Source organism: Gossypium hirsutum, chromosome D07, assembly GCF_007990345.1.
Source record: "Gossypium hirsutum isolate 1008001.06 chromosome D07, Gossypium_hirsutum_v2.1, whole genome shotgun sequence".
Classification (NCBI taxonomy): Eukaryota; Viridiplantae; Streptophyta; class Magnoliopsida; order Malvales; family Malvaceae; genus Gossypium; species Gossypium hirsutum.
The window spans coordinates 56,948,513-56,970,749 of NC_053443.1; the positions used below are offsets into that span (position 1 = coordinate 56,948,513).

The 22,237-nt window shown below is 31.6% G+C and overlaps 1 protein-coding gene across 1 annotated transcript; it reads left to right on the forward strand.

The window, feature by feature from the left end:
- Positions 1 to 17,029: 17,029 nt before the first annotated feature.
- LOC107961333 (polyvinylalcohol dehydrogenase) lies at positions 17,030 to 21,373 on the forward strand. Its single transcript, XM_016897493.2, has 4 exons — positions 17,030 to 17,103; positions 17,308 to 17,759; positions 20,076 to 20,685; positions 20,766 to 21,373. Exons 1-4 carry the CDS (start codon positions 17,038 to 17,040, stop codon positions 21,222 to 21,224), a joined length of 1,587 nt encoding a protein of 528 aa, XP_016752982.2. The 5' UTR covers positions 17,030 to 17,037; the 3' UTR covers positions 21,225 to 21,373.
- Positions 21,374 to 22,237: the final 864 nt, after the last annotated feature.

Below are 22,237 nucleotides of genomic sequence, written 5' to 3' on the forward strand. Positions count from 1 at the left end.
CTGCAAATGCATGTTAGTTTTTTGTTAAAAATTTTCAGTACTATTGGCTAGCCTTTCCACTATGGCTTCCAAAGATGACTTTGGGGGTGGTAACTGTTGATTTGGAGGCGACCTTTGTTGGTACGGTTGATTGAATCGAGTATTTGACCCATAATTTAGATTCAGGTGATTTTTTCACCCTGAATTATACGAGTTCAAGTAGGGTTCATATCACCTTTGGGGCAGCCCTGGAAAGTTTTTGACAACATTTGCTTGTTCTTTCAAATTCTTATATAAAATCGAACATGAGTTGGTCGGATGATCTGGCTTAGTGTAAATTTTGCACAACCGTGCTAGGCCCATTTTATCTGTAAGCAAAGTTTGAACAACGTTAGTTAGCTTATCAATTTTATCTTCTAGAGATAGAGAACTTAACCCATGAACCCGTCTTGTGGGTTTTGTGGCTGGTCGAAATTGTTGAGAGTTAGCAGCTATAGTTGAAATCAACTCTCGTGCTCTTTGAGGAATCATATTGACTAGCGCCCCTCCACTTGCAGTGTCTATCATTTTCATTTCCATCGGGAGCAATCCCTCATGGAAATACTGCAAAAGTGACTGTTCAGTTAGTTCATGTTGTGGGCAACTTGCACATAACTTTTTGTACCGCTCCCAGTAATTGTAGAGCGATTTAGCGTCCTTTTGACGGATTCCCACGGTGTCTCTCCTTAGTTCGACCACTCGACCTCCAGGGAAGAACCTGTCAAGAAATAAACAAGACATGCCAGACCCTGTGTTGACAGATCTCGAAGGTAAATAAAATAGTCATTCTCTAGCTGAGTCGGCTAATGAGAAAGGAAAAGCACGAAGTTGGATTTGGTGTTCGATTACTCCATGTGGCTTCATGCTTGTACACACCATATGAAATTCTTTGAGATAGGTGTGTGGATTTTCATCTGTAGTCCATGGAAGGTGGGTAGTAAATGAATCAAACTCGACTTCAACTCGAACGGCATACCTCCTGCTGGATAGGTTATACATAATGGTTGTTGTTCATTCGGTGCCCGCTGCAAGTTGACGTATAGTTTGTTCAGCCATCTTGTCTGGTTCGTCAAATAAGAAAATTTCCTCAATGTAAGATATGGTTTTGAATCTGGGATTCGATTGTTTACCGCGTCAAATGACATCTTTCCACAGTTGTCAGACCAATTTCTCAATTTCTGGTTCAAACTCTAGAGTTTTCGGTTCTGATCTGGTCATAAGGTAAACAAAAAATTAGAAAATATCTCCAATCCCCGGTAACGACGCCAAATTTTGATGGGCGTCGAAACCACCAAAAATAATTCCTACAAAAATAACTCTAAATAGTAGTAAAAAGTGGTAGTAGGGTCAATTCCACAGGGATTTGATGTTATAATCAACTTCCGTGTTTAACTTGTGATCAGAATTTTTGTCGTGCCGAAAGTCGTGGCAAAAGTCGTGCCCACAACTCCAAACAGACCTGTAAAGAAAATAAACAAATAAATCAGGGGAGTTTGAAATGTTTAGAAAATAAGTAATTGAAACAGCATAAATAAATAATTAAATAAAGTAGAAATTAAATTGGAAATTAAATTCAGACTTTGTAATCAAATATAATAAGCCTTAGCCCTAGACTCGGTGGATTTTGGATTTTTGAATCGATCCTTGAAAATTAATTTTCTCTCGTAGCTGGTCGTGGTACAACCTGCAAACCAACCCTTACCAATTATCTAACCGAGATACACGTGTTCCCGATTCAAGATTTTGGTAGCCTTGCGCTCTAAAAATTCCAACTTGAATTAACGGCCTCAACCGCGTGGATCGTTTAAACCCGATCACTTTTTCCTTGATTTGTTCTCGGAGATCCGAATACAACACGGTCGACTCGTTTCTCCAACTGTCAGCAACATGACTCCAACCCAACGTGTACTTTTTGACTTGAAATCGAGTTAACTTTGAGGGATGAGTTGTCAATCCCGATATTTAGGAAAAATGTGAAGACCGATTGGAAGGATTTTTAGTATGAATACGTATCTCACGATTCCCGATCGGAAAGACCACCGGCCTAAAGCTAAGATGAAATTTAGTGAAGCATGAATTTAGTCATGCTTTGTAGGTTTATGAAAGGTGATTTGATGATAATGGAGGAAATTAGGAAAGGAAAGGACTTGAAAGGCAATTAAACGAATTTTGAAATAACAAAGAAATGGAAATAGAAGCAACAAAATGCTCACGCCCAAATTGGAAGAAAAAGAATAATTTCTCTTAAATTCCAAATGAAAATAGAATAATTTCTCTTAAATTCCAAATGAAAATCAAATTCGTAAAATTAAATATGTCTTTCTTATGTACATTAAAGCCCTATTTATATACATGGTATTTACTAATTTTGGCTTTAACCACTTCAATATAAAATTAAAATTAAATAAAAATAAAATAGGATTTTTTTTTCTATTTTTGGCTTTTACAAAGTCAAAAGAATCTGATGAGTCCTTGGCTTTTTTCCATATTTTTTATTCGACCTCATTTTATTGATTGTGTTCCAATTTGGTCCTTTTTCTGCTCGTTTTTTACTCTTAGCATCCCAATTGCATCCCTAACAAGATTAAGACATAAAAACACTAATTCAGCAGGGATCAATTCAAAAATTAACTGAATTAAACACAAAAAGTCATGCAAATTAACATGTTATCAACAAATTTAAATTATTTTCACCTATATTAAAAAAATTTCCTGAGAAAAATAGAACCCTGGTGTGTTTATTTTTTAATCTAGGTGAAAATAATTTAAATTTATTTTGTAAAATAAAAAAAAAGCATTCTAAAAGTTCTCTTCCAAATCTCTCCAATTCTAAAACAAACAAATATTACAGTAAGTGACCATTTTCTCCATATTAAAAATTAGTTTTACAAAGGTTGGAAATAAAAATTCCATCAAAATGCCCTTTAGTAACCGTCAACTCTTCTAGCTTGCAGACCAACCTCATGACCTCCATTATTATGACGTCGCGACATTGACGAATGACTTCTCACTTGTTGGTGCCAAGGCATCAGCACCCTGATCTCAAGATCAGCACGTCGCAACTTATCGAATCGACGTCGCGGCTTTAGCAGTCTTTACATCATGGTGTCACTCACTTTCCAATCTCCTTTATCTTGGAATCAATCAATGTCACACCTTTAGAATTCTGATGTCGTAACTTGCCTTCCGGCTTCATCTCCTCATGCCAAACAGTTTACAAGGTCGCGACCTCCTTTCCATCAATCTCATGACCTATCTAATCATCCTTAGCATCCCAAGAAAGTATCTCATGTTGCGACCTCAATCATTACTACGTTGCGACATTTCCTTGTTTCAACCAATCTTTCAAGTCTTATATGTCATGGTCCTTCTAGCACTCCTACATAGTCAAATTAAGCACCATATGAGTATCATTTACCACATAAAACTAAGGTAACATTAGAAACACTAAAATATACATAAAAACACAACTAACACTAAATGCAACACGTTTAATTGCTAATCAACTAAAAGACTTAATTTTAGCTAGGCTTAATACATGATTGTTCCCAAAATTTGACAACTTTTCTCAAATTGACCATTAGATCAGATTGGCCCATAAGTTACACAAATTGATTTCTATGGTTAACACCGTTAGTTTTTAACAGTTGGGTGACATGGCCAAACACAGAGGTGACATGTGGACAAATAGAGGAGTGGCATGTGTCTTCCTCTTTAATTATTCTAAAATTTTAAATTAAATATAAATTCAAAAAATGTAAACAATTTTTTTAGAAAATATAACAAATATATGTAAATTATAAAAATTAAAAAAAATTGAAAATATATATAATCAAAAAAATAAAATAGTTAAATTTTTCTAAAAAATTAAAAAGAATAAATATTCAAAAAATTGGCCGACATTGACCGGTGAATTTTTTTAACGTTTAGGGGTCAATCTATATAAAAAGCCATTTACTTAAAAACAAGCTACAATATGCATGAAAAGACCTTAATTATTTATGCCAAATTATAACTCATCATTCAGGATCATCTATCATAGTTTAAAATTAAGTGCATTTATTGCAAATTTTTTGTAGCTTTTTAGAGTTTAACTTGTATCTCATGTTGTCTAGGCTCATCTCATAGGTGGAAGGACCCAAAAACAAAGAGTGAGCTGAAACAACAATGAGGCCACAATGTGTAACCATAGAAGGTTGCAACCCTAAACCTTAAACTGTTATAGCGTTGATCGAAGTTGAGTCACATCACTAAATCTTGACTTAGAAAAAGTTGTTCATAGACTTGCCTCTACATTGTGACACAAGTTTTAGCTATGCTACAACCTTCAAGACTAATTGAGAGGAAGCCCTATAACGGCCTGTTTTTAGTTATACCAAAAATGGTGGCTTCAAAACTCCGTTTATCAATGATTGAATTAGTAAATCTTAAATTTTGATATCTATTGGTTTATTATATTGATTATATGAAATTTTGATTTAATAATTTGGTTGAGTATTTAGTTTATTTTAGTACCCGGACTAAATTGTAAAGAAGGTAAAAGTTAGTTATCCTTGACCTTTAGGAGCTAAAAAGGTTTTATATGGAAATTTTTCCACTTTAGATATTAGTGGACGGTTCATGCATAAGTTTAGAACAAACACATGTAAGTTTAAATAAACACCTGTTAAAATGTTAATGATGTAATATTTTGAGAATTGTGTTAGTGGGTATTTAGGTGGAAAGAAAAAAAAATTGATCTTCATTCTCATCTTCTACAGTGAAATCTCACCATAGTTGGAAGAAAGAAAAGCTTTAAGATTTCTTCAGCTTTCAACATTGTATGGTAAGCTAATTCAAACCTATTTTGTATGGATTTTGTGTTTTTGATATGGTTACATTTGAATTTAGCTAACCGTGGTGCTTAGTTCTAAAACGGTTAAAGATTTCATGATATTACCATTGTTGAATGCTTGAAGTATTGAAAAGTGTTTGGATGAGAAGTTAAGATATGAAAAAGCTTTACGTAGTAAAGTATAAATGTCCAAAACTAGTTTGAATGTATTGTAAGCTGATGCATAGTATTTAAAACTTCAAGAGATAGGATCAAACTAACTTGTAGATATATATAATGAGTTGATGAATGGTATCAAGTTAAAAAGAATTGAATTAAATTATGTTTTAGATCAAAATTTAAATCCGGCAAGAGAAGATTATGAAAAAAAGGAAGGTTGTTGAGTAGACTTTATTGATGTGTGTTACCATTCTGCCTGGTAAGTTCATACTATAAGAACATTATTTAACCTTCTTTCCTTTTTGTTATTAAATTGTATAAATAAATGTGCTAAGTAGAAGTAGTTGCTAAATATAAATATAGGTGAGAATACTGAAACATGTTATGAAAGAATGTGAATGGAATTACAAAATAACAGCGTCCCAATGAACTTAGTTAAAGATTCGTATAAACAGTTACATGTTATTTCCTGATTATTTTGAGATCCAACAGTTGGCGTGGACTCGAAGATACATGTGGCACAGATTTAGTCTGGACAAGTAATTTGATGTTGTTTTAAAAGTTTAGCTTAGATTGGTAACCTTATATGTATATAGCCCTGGTTAGACTTCTATTATGTCAATAAAGTTTTAGCCTGGACAGGTAACCTGACACCTCAATATATGATTAGCTCAAATGAGCCTCTGATGTGAAGTGTACTTGTGTTTGAAATTCTTTTATAACATTCATTGGGTAATGTAAAACATGAGAAAAGTGAAATTTTGCAAGTTAAGTAATGAGGGGAAGTGAAAGAATTAATTATTATAATTGAAGTCCGTAATAATGAACGATTTGAGATAGAGCTGACAAGAGTGTCATTATATCATGTTGTTATTTGATGTATTATATATAAGGGAATGTATACACATACCTTGTTGGCGTACTGTATTGGTGGATAGGTAACTATAATTACGTATTAAGTTATCATATGATTATTTTGCGAGGTAAGTAAACTATTAAATTTGTGTGAGCTTACTAAGTATTTAAATACTTACATCTAGACTATTTTTACCTTATAGATTTTGGAACAACTAGAATGCGTAGATTGAACCAACAAGGAGCTCACATTATCCACTAGACGTTGTGGTAGACTCTCGGTTTATTTGAGTCAATCTAAGTGGCATGTATATAGTCATTAGTTTATTTGTAAGTAAACTTGTTAAACCTTAAAGGACGTTATTTTGAGTTTCGTGGTATATGATAATAAATATGAAGTTTAGTTATGTTATGTTTTGTGTTTTAGGTTATGCGGAGACTTTTACAATATGAGGTATCCGTGAAATAATTCGCCATTCTTTTAGGTATTCATAGGAATTTGTTTTAAATTTATATCCACTTTACTCTTGAAATAGTAACTGTGGAATAATCCATAGTTTAGTCTTTTGAAATTCTGTGCGTGGTCGAATGATCTGCCGCAGTGATTCACCACTTATTGGTCTGCGGTATAATCCGCCACGAATGTGTAATGTATGTAAATATTTTGTGAGTCTGCGTAGTAACCTCCTATGGCTCGGGTTCAATGATCGGACCAGATAAGGGGTGTTACAAGCCCAATTGTCCAAACTAAGTTGTAGTGTTACATCATCGCAGAGTCTCAATGTGCATGTTTGTTTGACAATAAAAGACAACTCATCACTTGAGAGTCATGACACTTCTTGTGTAATGTCGTGACGTCGAATGAGATCTAGGATGGTTTATAAAAGGGTGACCTCAAAAATCTAAAGTAGGGTTGCGATGCTTAATGTGCAAAGTTGCAACCCTCTATTGAAATTAATCTATCATTTTATTAATGGTAAAACTGTAATTTGACTCACCAAATATCTTAGTATAAAAGGGCCATTTTTCAGGTATTGAGAGGAGATAGTTTTTACTTTTACTCTTGTTTTAGCTTAGGTTTTATTTTGTTTAAGAGCACTTTTCCATTTCCATACTTTGTAATACCTTCTTCTTAATTTAATTTTAAGCAGTTTCCCTTTTCATTTTGGTCTTAGCTAGCTAGGATTTTACATTTGGATATCTCAATATTTGCAATTTATTGGTATTCCTTGTTTGGAATCCATAGATAGCTAAATGTTTATGTGACTAATGGCATTATGAAGCATGTTCGGTTGATAATGAATGTCAAGTGTTTGTTAACTTTTATACACATAAGTTACTCATGAGTGAGGTCCTAGGTAGGAACTTATTTATGAAACATTAACCCTTACTAGAATCATCCAATAAGAGAATAATGAATATCACTTTTAATCTCACAGTTCTAATTAAATAAAGTTTTAATATTATTAAACAAATTAAGAAAACAATGCACATGGTAGTCTCCCTTGTTCTTGCCAAACCTATCATTTAAATATTAAAAACAAAGTGAAAATTCAAAATCTTAACAAGTATTATGCCACTCATCAACCAATATACCACATTGGTTAAAGAGGTGGATGGAATAAAACCACTAGTACCAAATCAAGAAAAGAAATTGTAGATACCATGTTGAGGGATGATGCATAGTTTAAGTACTAAACTGCATATTAACCATTTTTTTAAAATAGAGTAGAATTTTTTCTTAAATCATTGATTTGGACTAACATTAATTATATGATATAAAACCATATTTTCTTCTTTTATTGCATAATAACTTGATGTTTACTCCTTTTGCTACTTTTGTCTTAATTTTTTTTATTATTCTAACTTTAACCTTTAAATTTAGTCAATTTTTTTATGACAAAATTAACTAGACTATTAAATTTTTAGTAGTGCCGATGTAGCAGTTTAGATGATACTTCACGTGTATTTCATTGTTAACATAGATAATTATTTTTAAAAAGCTTTTATGAAAGATTTTGAATTTTTAAAATAATTCTAATGGTTCAGTAAATTTTTTTGTAAAAAGAAATTTAATTAAAATTCGAAAATTAATGAACAAAGTGAAATAAATAAATATTAAGAATTAAATTTGTGACGGTTCCAAACAAATCCTCACAAATTTCTAATTTAACAACAATAAAGGGAAAAAGAAAAAGAAAAAAGAAAGTAAAAGCTCAATTATGAGTGGGGAGTGGGAACCCCTAAAAAGATACCTATCTAATCGCTTTCCACCACTTCCATTAATTAGCTAATCTTAATTATAAAATTCAATCACATGTTTCACAACATAAAAGTTGCCATATTCGATGAAAGGATTACTCAAAAAATACCTTGATTTCAATTAAAATTAATTTTTTATATTAATATTTATAATTAAATTGAAATAAAAAATTTCTAATATGTAAACAATAAGTAAAGATTTGGTCCGCTCAAATTACAATACAACGTTTGATTTATGAACAAATTTAATATACGGTAAATTAATTTTATTTAAAAACAAAAGAAATAATTGTTTTGATATAAAAAAAAAGGTTAACCCAAATTTCTGTTTAGCTTAAATACCTCTCAAATTCAAAAGATTGTAAAATCTGAAGCAAAATAGTGCTCATGGCATCGAATATCTTAGCTATGGTACATGGATTACCACCAAATTCAATGTTCAAGTTATTTTATTGGATATGATATCTAAGAGAGAAATAGTTTACACAAACTGATGATTCACATGCAATAACAAATTGATTATTATCATCAATATGACATCAATTTATGATATAATTAAGCTGCTTTGGTAGCTTTAATCATTGTTATGTCTAGCTGTTTAGGGTTGACAATAATAAAGAAATCAATATAAATAATCAGCTGTCCTATATTTGCAGGCTTTTTATTGTAGTTTATTACACTCTGGCATATACTAGGATCTTTTCGTCAACTCTTAAAGCAATAGAAATGGAAATCCAAAAACCAAGAATCAGCCGTTCGATTGCCACTCTCTATTTGCATATCTGAAGGAAGAAACTAGAAAAGGTATATATAGCTTTAGATGATGTAGAGAGTATCCAACTATCTCTAGAGCCATTAAAGATGGTGTGCAGTTGGGAATTACGTGATAATTACAGCAAGAGAGATAGAGAGCGACTCCTGTCGCAGGAGAGATGGCGCCTACTACCATCAATGAGCCCTTGTTGTTCCATTATTGAGTTGGTAAGCTTCGTCTCTCCTCGACTGAAGTCCTTTTCAATTTCTTCCCAAGATGACTTTACTATGCTTAAATTGCTTCGAAATTTGTTCATTAGAGGTAAGCACTTTCTTTCTATTTTATATCATTCAACTTTCAAATCAATTCAAATCAGTTTTAATTGTTTTTAGTTAATTTTTAGATTCAAATTTAGTTATTCAAACTCAACTTTCAACTCTCGAGATTTGGTTTATAATGAATTTTAATCAAATTATATCAGATTCAAATTAAAAAAAAAATTAGTTAATTTCTCTTAGCACACCTAGAAGATTATATTGTTATATATCATGTAAGTGTATATTAATATTATCAAAATGGAATTTAATATTTATACTATCATTCTTAAAATGTTACATTTAATAATTACGTCTCAATGTAAGCATTTGTCTTTCTTTATTCTTGCACTATATTCCGTCTCATTAAGAGTTCGCATTCAACAAAGCCAAGTTCGAACTACAATTAATATGGATGAGAAAATGCAAGATAATTATAATTTACGGGTTCAAAAGTTGATGTGTGTGTTGTTAGTGTTTCATCAAAGTGGGCTTCACCACCCTCATTCATCCAACCACAATCTCGTTAGCTATAACTTTATCTACAGACAACACTTCACTAGCAAGTGGAGCGCCTCTTATCTACCTTATCAAGTACATGTATTGGATCTTTTTATACATAAATTAAGGGATCTCGCTTGATTCATATCAAACTCATTGCTGCTCATCTAGAAGACTATTATATTCCTTAAGTGATCAACCAAGATAAAACTAGCATCAAGCACATATCAAAGCGTAATACCAAGGATGGTCGGTCAAGAGGGTTTTTCAAGCTTGGAACCCCAAGTTTCATACCTCGCTCTTCTTTTATCAACTCCCTACACTTTGTCACCATGTAAACCGACATCCTCCATCTTCTACCTCTTTTGATCCTCAACAATGTATTATATGAATATGATTATCTTTTTTATCTTTTTCATAGTATTTCGTATTTGTATCTATCCATACTCATATATAACTATAATAATAATAAGAATACATCACTTTATAATTATTTTTATATATTATTATAAAGATTGTGACTGAATTAGATGTTATTTGACTCAGTACTACTATCAATTTAGCATTGAAATATAAATACGTCTTTGAATGGGAGGAAAGAAAACCCCACTACTGATTTAAGTTGTGCTAATATATAACTAGTATTGAAAATAAGGCACAATTACTTATTTGGTTCTTCAACTTTGTAAAAAAAGTCATTTTAACCTCCATTTAATTTTTAGCTTTTAAACTTACATTGTGATATGACCCTTTAATCGTGTTGAACCTAAAAAAATACAATGAGACCCAAACTCAAATTATTGGAGCACAATTTATTGTCTAATCGTCTAAAACAAGTTCGAAATAAAAGAAATAGGGCATTGACCCAATAACTATATCAAAAAACGAATCTGAGGTATAAAGACCTTGACGATATTTCTATAACAAGTTACTAATCAATGGTATAAGAAGAACCCTGACCCGTTATCTAGAAAGATAAAAACCAAATATATAAAGTAGTCGCCACACTCAAGATAGGTAGAAGGTCAGTGATAAGATTGAAAGGTTGAATGGCACAAAAAATAATTTTTGTTAAGCTAGGATAAAATTCTCAAAAGAACCAAAGAGATAACTCTTAATTTAATCAATGTTGATTATTCTTTTGCATAACCTTATGGTCGGATATTTATACATGAAACAAGTCCCACAAGAATGGAAATGGGAAATTCGGCCATTAATGAAATACATGAACCTTAACGTTCAATGAATTGTCGAAGAGTCACATTCATCCACCTTTAGTCGTCCATACATGTATCTTAGATTCATGGAAAGTCTTTCGTGGATGTGCATGCTCCCCTCCTTGCCATCCATTCAATGTACCATGTGCATTTAATTTGAACATTCATGCAATGTACTTGTAGATGACCATTCGGCCATGCATGTATGTTCCTTGGCTTGGCTGAACATGCATTGAATCTTAAAGGTAGATACTTAGCCTTTCATGTATACTAGCCATACCTTGAACCCAAGGAAGGTGAAGAGTCGATGGTGCATGGATTCACATGGTGCATTGTATCAATGGAAGCCGAATGATCTGTGGTGCATGTCCTTGTATGGCCAGCCATGGAGATGTATCTAAGACCTATTAAAGGACTTCATTAAAACATAAAATATTAAGAAAATAGAACATTAAGACATATAATAGTGAGACATAAAACCATTAAACATAAAAACATAAACAAAACATAAAAGACATTGAAACACTCATGAATGCATTAAGTAAATGGACTGAATCTTGAAAACTAAGTGGCCAAATGTTAGGATCTGAAATGGCACTTCCAGAATGTCGCATTTTCCTTGGTCTTGTTGGAATCGGGCTTCTCACGTTCGACCCAATCTTCTTGGCCTCTTTAGGCCGTTTAGCCCTAGCACTTGTGAGCGGCTCACCCGGCATTTGTAAAGGTTCTTTGGAGCTTGGAAATGGCCCTCTTAATATTGACTCAATTATAGGTCCACTTGGAGCTGACCCAATTAAAATAGGCCCACTTGTAGACTGCTTCATTGACTCTTGAATTGGATCCTTAGCCTTTGAAAATGGCCCAATGACCAATGGCTTCATCAAAATCAGTTGCATATTTAAAATTGAACCAGGAAAGCTTGGCCTTGTTAGAATTTGAAGACGAAGTCTAGTTGAAAATCCACATAAATGGAGCAAGCTCACATCGCATTGTTTGTCAAATCATCTTAAAATAGGTGGAAAAGCTGACATCTATTAACTTTACTGACATAATGTACACGTGAATTGCCACATAGATTCCACATCAATAATTAATTAAAATTTTTAAATTTAAAAGTTTAAAAATTTATAAAATTTATTTAAAAAGTAAAAATTATTAAAAAGGTATAAAAACTATAAAAAAAAATTTAAAAATTAATTAATTGCTAACATGACATACACATGGACTACCACATGAATGTCGCATCAGCAAAGTTAACCCGCGTTAACTTTTTCATCCATTTTGGTGTGATTTAACAAATAATACGAGTTCAAAGGCTAAAAGAAGTGAAAGATTAAATGGAGGGCTAAAATGATTTTTTTATAAAATTGGAGGGCCTAATAAGTTATTATACCAAAAAACAATCATCCACTTTTTTATTATTTTTAAAAGGTTAAATTCTAAGTCTAGTCCCTACATTTGTTGATTTGTGCAGATTTAATCCTTCTATGTAACACCCCAAAACTCGGCCTAGAAGTTTAGACCGAACCCCGAAGATTATATTAACCACCAAAGTGATCTAAAAGCAATTTTACAAAACGAATTGTTAAAATCTCATTACGAACATAGTTTGCTAAAATCAAACAAAATCGTTTAGGATTCAAAACATAAAATTTAAGTCACGTTAAAAACATTAGGAAATATAATTCCGCAGTTTCTAAAATTTGGTCCAAAATCAATTTACGAAAACCCATACTAAAATTATACCATAGTCCCTATAAATACTTACAGTCCAAAACAGTTCACAAATTTTAAATTTTCAAGAAACACTTTATTAGCTTGATTTAAAACGTATCACTCCGAGACTTCTGGCATGCTGAGTCCACGGTAGGACTTGAAAGGGAAAAACTAAGGGGGTGAGCTACGCGATCTCAGTGTGAGTCCAAAAACACGACAGATGGTGCAAGACGGAGTAACACCACAATGTTTCAAAACAGTATATGTATGAAAATCACTTACGAAAACTCAAACTGGTAATTCAAAAACAAATCATTCCATAATCATATTAAAAAAAAAACCAAATGTTCACACAAGCAGACGTATTTACAGATGCAAAACAGATGCAACAGATTAAAAACCCGCCTAACCAACCAAACACCACTTCGATCGCCGTGCACACCACATATGAGCTATATCAAGCCCAACCAACCCTACACACCATATAGGACCTTGAAAGGCCCATCCACCCTACACACCACATATGTGGAACCAAGCCACTAAAGTATCAATATGCAGCTAAGCTAGCATATGAACAGTACATTACGGTAAACCACTGCACAGATGTGTTACAGTTTAAACTGTCAAATCAGATCAGTCTTCCTTCTCTTCACAACCAAACCCAAATTTAAATGCAAATGCCAGAGCACACTAAATATGCTAACAGACTTGCAGAACAGAATACATAATCAGTGGACCATTTTCAGAGTCCATATCACTTGAATGTAAACAATATGTAACAATAGCAGGAACACCTCACACCCATTTACTAAGTAACATCACATAGCATCTAATCAAACTATTATATTAACTCTATAATTACAAACAAATGCGCAAATCCGAGATGAAACAGAGTCCCAACCACCCTTACTAGGGCCTAATCGAGAGTCAAAACACCTAGAAACACAAAACAAGTAGAAAAGTGACTTAAAACAAAAGTCTACGAAATACGACTACACAGCCATGTGCCCCGGTCGTGTGGGAGGTGCCTAGGCTGTGTAGAGGTCTACACACTCATGTGGAAGAGGCACACGCTCGTGTGATGTGAAGAAGTTCACGCCCGTGTGAAACGAGGCACATGACCGTGTGACTATGACACACGCTTGTGTGAACAACCTGTGTAACTCTCTGTCTAAATTTGATAAAATAGAGTGCAGTGCAGACACGGCTGTGTGGAAATCTCACACGCCCGTGTGGCTGAGGGACACGACCGTGTGAATATCGACTAAAATCCCCAAATCAAAGCCACACGGCCGTATAGCCAGGCTATGTGGCACCAAAATTCACTAACTTTAATTCCCAATTTCATATGGCCGTATGAACCCCCCGTGTGCGGCACATGCCCGTGTGTGGCACACGTGTGGTCACGTAACTACCCCGAAACAGCTTGAAAGTGGCAAAATTCACCACCAAACTGACCCCCGATTGCTTAAACCCAGAAACATACCATAAATTGCATAATTTCATATAGTTCAACAACAACACAAAACATTAATTAACCAATTTTTGAAATCCACAAAAATTGTCGGTTCCTACAGAATCCACTCACAAATTCAATACCGAAATTGAAAAGTTTCCGAACACACATCTAAATTCGCAATTAAAGCACCATAACCTCAATCTGGAACTCAGTTACAACACCGTCTCAAAACTGAATTGAAGGAAGACGAACAATAAAGAAGGAAGCCAGAATGTAGGAGAAGGAAATTATAAAATCTCCATAACAAAATAAAAAATTTTAGGACCAAGGAAAGTGGAAAAATCTATCGTGAGAAAGAGGGAGGGAGGGAGAAAAGGAACGTGAAAAAGCTTTTAGGATAACTCCCAGTTTCAGATACAAAATAAAAGTAAAAATAGAAATTCAATTAAATGAAAATAACAAATAAGTATTGACACTTCAAATAAGCTAAAATAAAATTGACTCCTCTAAAACACCCACAATGACTCAAATTTGAGACCCAAAGGTAAACTAACACACCCACTACCACTGAATCAATAAACTCATTCTATCACTAAAATGTGGAAAGGAACACAAAAGTTCAACCTACTCACTGACCCTTACTTAAAACCTCAAAACTTCTAACCCCAAAATTAGGATGTTACACTCTACTTTTTGAATCCATCATTTGCATTCCTTACATTAACTTTTTCCATTTTCTATGTTTACAAATTGAGTATAATCACAAATATAGCCCTCAATCTTTATAATTTTTATTAAATAAGCTCCTAGTTTTGTTTAAAATTATTATAGCTTTACAATTTTCATTAGATAAGAAACGGTGTTAAATGTGATTAAATGAAACTTTAAAATTGTGTCAAGCTATAACCTAAAAATTAAAAGTAAAATAAATAAATAAATAAATATATATATAATATCTAAAAAGTACAGAAATATATATAATATAAAATTTTAGAAATTATTAAAAAAATATTAGAAATATAAAAATGGTAAAAAGAAATTATATATCATATAAAGCACATCCACTAAGTTTCTTCTTCAAAGTAATAAAAAAAAACTTTAAAACACATTATCCATTTCTTCAGCATCAAACCCAACCATTATCTTCTTCAAAGAAACCAATCAGATAATTGTTCTTCAATAAATAAAGCTTTAAAATTTTCTAGTTTCTTGTTTACCTTCATTGCTTGTAGTGGGTGCCCTCTTACTTGTACTTCACCATCAAACCATTTTTTTGGATTAAATTAGTTAAAAACGTTGGTTTCAGAATTTTTTTTAAGAGAATAGTTCGATTTTGGAGGAAGATGAATACGTTTTAATTTTTTTTTCGTCTTTTCTCTCCAATTTTAAGGACGAATCTATTCATTGAGACTAGGAACCTCATTGTCTCAACGAGGCCAAACAGTGAGTGATGTCGCGACATCGAGCAAACTGAAGCCATGTCTTGACAAACTGTTTTGGCAATGTCATGACGAGGAACTCGCTTACGTCACGACGTCATTTTGAACTTTTTGAAATCTTTGTAGTTTGGTCCTTGTTTGATCCCGTGTCAACTTTTGAGCTTACATAAGCTCGTACAAAGCTCAAGAAAAGTTTAAATTTGTACCGAATGACTTATATGATGGTAGTTAATGATTTTTGGATTCGAATTATCCATTAAATTTCTATAATTGTTCCGTCTTGTACTGTAGCATTCTGTAGCTCAGTCTTGGCGATCAGGACGGGCAAGGGGTGTTACAACGATGGTTGCCACACTAACATCATTAAAAATCTAATATTTTGGTCAACAATTCTGTTAAAAAAATTATTTGACTCTTTTTGGAAAGGTTGAAGATTAAATTTAGCTAAAAAAAGAATAAAGACCAAATTAACAAAATATGTAAACATTGAATGCTAAATTTGGTATTATGCCTCGTATAAAACCTTAAAGCTTTACTTGGTAGGATGGAAAGAAATTGGAAAGATAAGAAATTAAGAGAGTAGAAAAACATAATGATAGAAAATATATGTTTTATTTCCATAGAAATGCTTGGAAAAACTGAAAGAAAAAAAATAATTTATCTTCCATTGGAGAGTTAAAAAATGGGAAGAAAGAAAATGAACCTTTTGAAAAACGCAAGTTAATAAAAAAGCACAAGAATTACTTAATTATTAAGAGTCAAAATATTGTAAAGTCAAATTTTCATTTTCTTAATACTTAAAATAAAATCATGCAAACATCATGATACACTATCAAAATTTGTCTTAACAGTAACAAAAAATTGTCACAAAATGCTGTAAATTCGTCAATTTGACACTAGTGACGGATTCTGTGAGGAACTTTTTGTCACTGATACAGCTTCACTAGTAAGTTATCACAAAGTTGACAAATTCTGTCATTAAACTTGTGACAGAATTACCGTCACTAACCTTTATGTTTTCCATCAGAGTCGGGCAGCTGCCCGTCACCATACTTCGTAACTAGCTTTTTATTTCTGTCAGTGTTTCTATCAATTACAATTTTAAACTTTGTCACAAATTCCATCACTAAATTTTGTGTCAATTTTAATTTTTGCGTTTTCTGGCATAAATTGCCACTCTTTCCGTTACGTTTTAATGTCTTTAATCTGTCACAATATATAAAATTCGTCACTAAAAGATTAATTTTAATGTTTGCAGAGCAATCATTTACCTACACACTCAGTAATTCCATTCTTATATTTTTCACTTAATTAAACATATCCTAAAACTACGATGAAACTCTGTTAATAAAAAAAGAATCAAAATATTATGAAGTCAAATTTTCCTATGTGAAAAGAACTTAACATAAAATCATGCAAACATCATCAATTTTCAGATCCTCTTAGCATCCCAACATTGTACTATAAATAAAGATTGTGATAATAAAAACACCTTAAGACTCAAATTTAATGGAGTTTCTTCTCTTACTATGCCTTCTTTCTTTGCGGGTTTTTACTCCTTCAGCATATTCAAATGTAAGTCTCAAAATTTCTCTTCTTTATTAATCTTAGATACAGGCGTGCACACACACATATACATATAAATATTTATGATTAAACCTTGAATTTTTTATGCATGTTCATATGCAAATTTTAAATTACACCCCCAAATTTTTAAATATTTTAATTAAGCCCCTAAAACTTAATGCTAATGTTAAAATTGTGTTATGGTTGGTGCAGGACTGGTTAAGCCATGGTGGGAACCTACTGAACAGGAGATTTGCGGAGACAGAAACCAAAATAAGCCCCGAAACAGTATCGCAGCTGAGATTGAAATGGAAATTCGAAGCAGGAAGGGACATAACAGCAACACCATCAGTTTTTGAAGGAAGAGTTTATTTCCCAAGTTGGGATGGTTATCTTTATGCTGTGAAACAATCCGATGGTTCTCTTATTTGGAAACAAAATTTACAACAGTTGACCGGTATTAATTCAACTAGGGTTATTTCCAATGTTAATGTCACAGCTTCAAGAACAACACCCACAATTGCTGATGATTTGTTGATCTTTGGGATCAGTGGACCAGCTTTTGTTGTTGCAGTGAAGCAATCCAATGGGGAACTTGTTTGGTCTACCCAGCTTGATGATCATCCAGCTGCTGTTATCACAATGTCTGGAACTTATTACGATGGGTTAGTTCTTTTTTACTTCCTATTACACAAGATATATAGCATATCAAATTTTATATAACACCAATTATTTGATGGTTTATTACAAATACAAAATAATTTAAACACAACTTTACAAAATAAATGAAAATACAAAATACTAACATAATTGTTATCAATAGGTTTGAACTCGTTTCAATGTTTAATTTGGTACTTATATGAAACATCATACGCATGGTTCAATATGCTCTAGTAAAAATATATATAAATACCTAATTGGGACAAAAAAATTTCAGGTACCCAATTGACCATTGAAGCTAAACTTAGGTATATAATTACTAAAAAGAAAAACTTCAAGTATCAAATTAAGAATTTTAGGTACTAACTCAAGTACTAAATTTAACATTAAAACTAGACTTAAATATTTAATAATATTAAAAAAAATTATAAAGAAAAGTTTAGACTTGTAGCCGATTTACTTTTATAATCTTCATATGACATAATGATGTGATTTTATTGCGAATTAAAATACAAACACATCATGGAGATGCTCAATTAGGTGTGTTGGGCAAATTAATTTAAAGAATAAATTAGTATTTCTCTTAAAAATTTTAAATAATGACAATAGAATAAATAGATAGTGAAATTTGGTGTGTTATGTGTATTTTAAATTGGCATGGTATTTTACCACATCATTAAATATTTAAAAATTTTAAAAATAAATATTTTTAATATTTATTTAAAAAATCATGTTCAGAATGAAACTAGATAAATGGTTGTCTAAATTCAGTATAAAAATTATTAAGAATTAAAAGAAATTGTAAAAATATTTAAAATGTTAATATTAGTTTAAAATAAATAACCAAAATCTAAATAACACTTACCAAACTACAAATCCAAAATAATAGAATTTATAATTTTTAGAGTATTTATATTTCACCCCATTTACTTTCAATATTTTTTATTATCTAAATTTGTAAACATATTTTCTCAAATTAATCCACTAACCAGTAAACAAGATGGAGGACAAACATATGCTTAAAACAAAAGCTTTCACTTCCATTTTTTTAATTGTATTTTTCATTTCAATTTGTTTATAGTAATTCATCCTAATAATTATTAAATATTTAAATAAATTGTAATTTGTTGATGATCATTAATTTGTAATTTAAAAATTTATTGTAGTTTTAAATAATTTCAAATGATTTTTATAATTTTTATTATTAATAAATTTTAAATAAATTTTTACATATTTTTATATTTTTTTATAATCATTTGAAAAACCGCGTCAAGATGAATCTAGACAAACAGTTGTCCAGATGAAAAAGAATGTAGACAATAATTTGTCCAGGTTCATCCCGGATGGAGTTTTTCAAATAATTATTAAAAATTTATTTATTTTTAAGATTTTTATTTTTATTTTAAATATTTACACATGACATGCTATGTGTTGTTGCCTACATGTTTAGTCAACCACGTAATCACTTAAAGGTAAAAATAGATAGAATAATATTAACATAAGAATTAAAAAAAATTAGAATTATATTCTAAACTAATTTCGGTAAAAGTACCATGGATACTTTTGTGCTAATAGTGTGATTACATTTTTTCTCTTCTACTAAAAAAAATTGGCAAATTAACTTTTGTACATTAGATCAAGGATCAATTTACTCTTTGATCTAACGTACATGATTAATTTATCCATATTTTAAGTTAAAGGAACAAAATACAATCGTATTCATAATAATATTACTGAAATCAATATGTTTATTCTTAGGCTATTATTACTGTATTATATATGTGAACAAGGAAACTTTGAGCTTTCTTTCTTTAAAAGTTGATATTGGTAGATAACAATATCATCTATATTTTTCGAATTTTTATATTTTAATCTTAACATAAATAATAATCATTAATTTATTAACTGAATTTTTAGTTCATATTACGTGAGAATAACAAGATGACATTTCATTATACATATAAAAATATATTCAACGCATCATATTTTACAAATAATAAAATTTAATAAATTAACCATAATTATTTAGTGAAGACTGAAATTTCAAAATTTAAAAATATAAAAATAAAAATATATAGACAAAACCATAACTTTCGTAAAATTTAAGCATTTGACATTAGACGCAATTAAAATATAAAAATAGATATAATTTTTTAATATATGAAAATCTTAAAGAAAATTTCGAAGCTAAATGCGACAAAATTTTAATTTGATTTTTTTCGTTTTATATTTTTTGAGAATATAAGGTAAGTTTGATTCTTAGTTGAAAGGAGCTTTTATAAAGTCTGAATATAGACCGTATTTATTTGATTTAAACTCAGGAACTTCTACGTCGGCACATCTTCACTAGAGGAAGAGGTAAGCATTGAAGAATGCTGCATCTTTCGTGGAAGCTTCGTCAAACTAAACGCAAAAACTGGGAAAATCTTGTGGCAAACCTTCATGTTACCCGACAATTTCGGCAACCGTGACAAATATGCCGGCGCTGCCATCTGGGGCAGCAGCCCGCCGGTCGATGTCACTAGGAACCTCGTCTACGTTGCCACTGGCAACCTCTATTCTGCACCCCAAAACGTAATCGATTGCCAAGAGAGACAAAACAATCAAACCCAAGTTGCTCCTACTCATTCGGATGAGTGTGTGGAGCCTGAAAATCACTCAGATTCATTCCTGGCCCTTGATTTGGACACTGGAAACATCAAGTGGTTCCATCAACTTGGGGGCTATGATGTTTGGTTTTTCGCCTGTTTTAATATTTCAGTCCCTGCTTGTCCTCCCGGAGGACCAAACCCTGATGCTGATTTTGGCGAAGCACCCATGATGCTAACCATATACGTCAATGGAACTACAAAAGACATTGTTGTTGCTGTTCAAAAAAGTGGATTTGCGTGGGGTTTGGATCGTGATGATGGCAACATTATATGGTCTACCGTAAGATATCTGAACCTTTTTCTTTTTTATATCAAGTTGTGAAAAACAATGATTATATTAGGCTTTAAATGGTGATGTAGGAAGCTGGACCTGGTGGTCTCACAGGAGGCGGAATATGGGGGGCGGCCACCGATGAAAAGAAGGTCTACACCAACATAGCCAACTCCGACGGTAAAAACTTCACTTTAAAACCATCAACAAGGAACACGACTGGCGGTGGATGGGTGGCAATGGATGCTACTAATGGTCAAGTTCTTTGGTCAACAGCCGACCCTACTAATGGTACTGTAAGTGGACCGGTGACCGTAGCAAATGGAGTGGTATTTGGTGGTTCGACATACAAAGATGGACCAGTGTATGCAATGGATGGTAAGAGTGGGGAAATTTTATGGTCATATAACACAGGGGCCACTGTTTTTGGTGGTATGTCAGTCAACGATGGGTGTATTTACGTAGGGCATGGATATAGGGTTAGTTTTGGTTTCTTTAATCCAAGCATCACTGCTGGGAACTCACTCTTTGCTTTTTGCATATCTTGATCACCACCCAGACATCAAATTAATTATCTGTAATAAATACATGCTGCTATTTTTAGTTTGTAACTTGAAGAGCAGAGTCTGTGGCAATGCTGAAGGAAGTGAGCCAACAAATATTATTAAATTTCAGTTTTAATTTTTATTTTAAGCTTAAATTTCTCTACTTTTGATATAATTTAGATATATGTTTATTATTTTTCTTTTCTTTTCTTTTGACATGAGAAAGTAATGGTTACATTTTAATTTTAATCCATCTACTTTTTTAAAATAATATAAGATTAATGGTTAAATTTCAGTTTTGATCCTTATATTTCACTCAAATTTGAGATTTAATTTCTAAACTTTAATTTTGACATAACTTGATGCTTAAACTTTTATAGTAAATAATTTATTGATTAATTAAAATGTTGAGGTGAATTTTTAAGAATTGTTAGCACCGTTAAAATTTTTTTATTAAATTCAAGTCAATTATAATGTTATTTTTGTTTCATGGATATGAAGGAGGTGTATCTTTTTTTAATTTCAATATGTCCCACCTGCAAATTTAACATAAAGATTTTAACGGCATTAACAAATAGATCTAAATTTTAGAATTCGAAAAATAGAAGAATTAGATTCCTGAAAATAAAAGTATAAAGATTAAATTTTAAATTTATGAAGAGTACAAGACCTTTAAACATATTGTAACCTTTAAAATTATATTCTATAATTTATTAAAAAAATAATCAATCCAACACGAAACTTGGGAAGGTGCCGTACGAGTTTTAAAAAAAATTTAATGTATCATCCAAACAACTTTCCTTGTTTTATATAAAAAATTAAATTATTAATGTCATCATTTTCGTATACTAAACATTTTAAACATTAGATTAAAAAAAATCAAATATGATTCAAGAAGTATATTGCAATATAGAATTCAAATAAATATTATTGATTTTAAATTAGATCAGTAATTGAACTGGTCAAGTTACTAGTTCGAAAAATAATAATAAAATATTTAATTTAATCAATTCAAA

Coding starts and splice junctions, on each gene's coding strand:
- LOC107961333 (XM_016897493.2), top strand. CDS start 17,038: ATGGAGTTTCTTCTCTTACTATGCCTTCTTTCTTTGCGGGTTTTTACT. Junction 17,760..20,075: donor TCTGGAACTTATTACGATGG/GTTAGTTCTTTT, acceptor ATTTAAACTCAG/GAACTTCTACGTCGGCACAT. Junction 20,686..20,765: donor GCAACATTATATGGTCTACC/GTAAGATATCTG, acceptor ATGGTGATGTAG/GAAGCTGGACCTGGTGGTCT.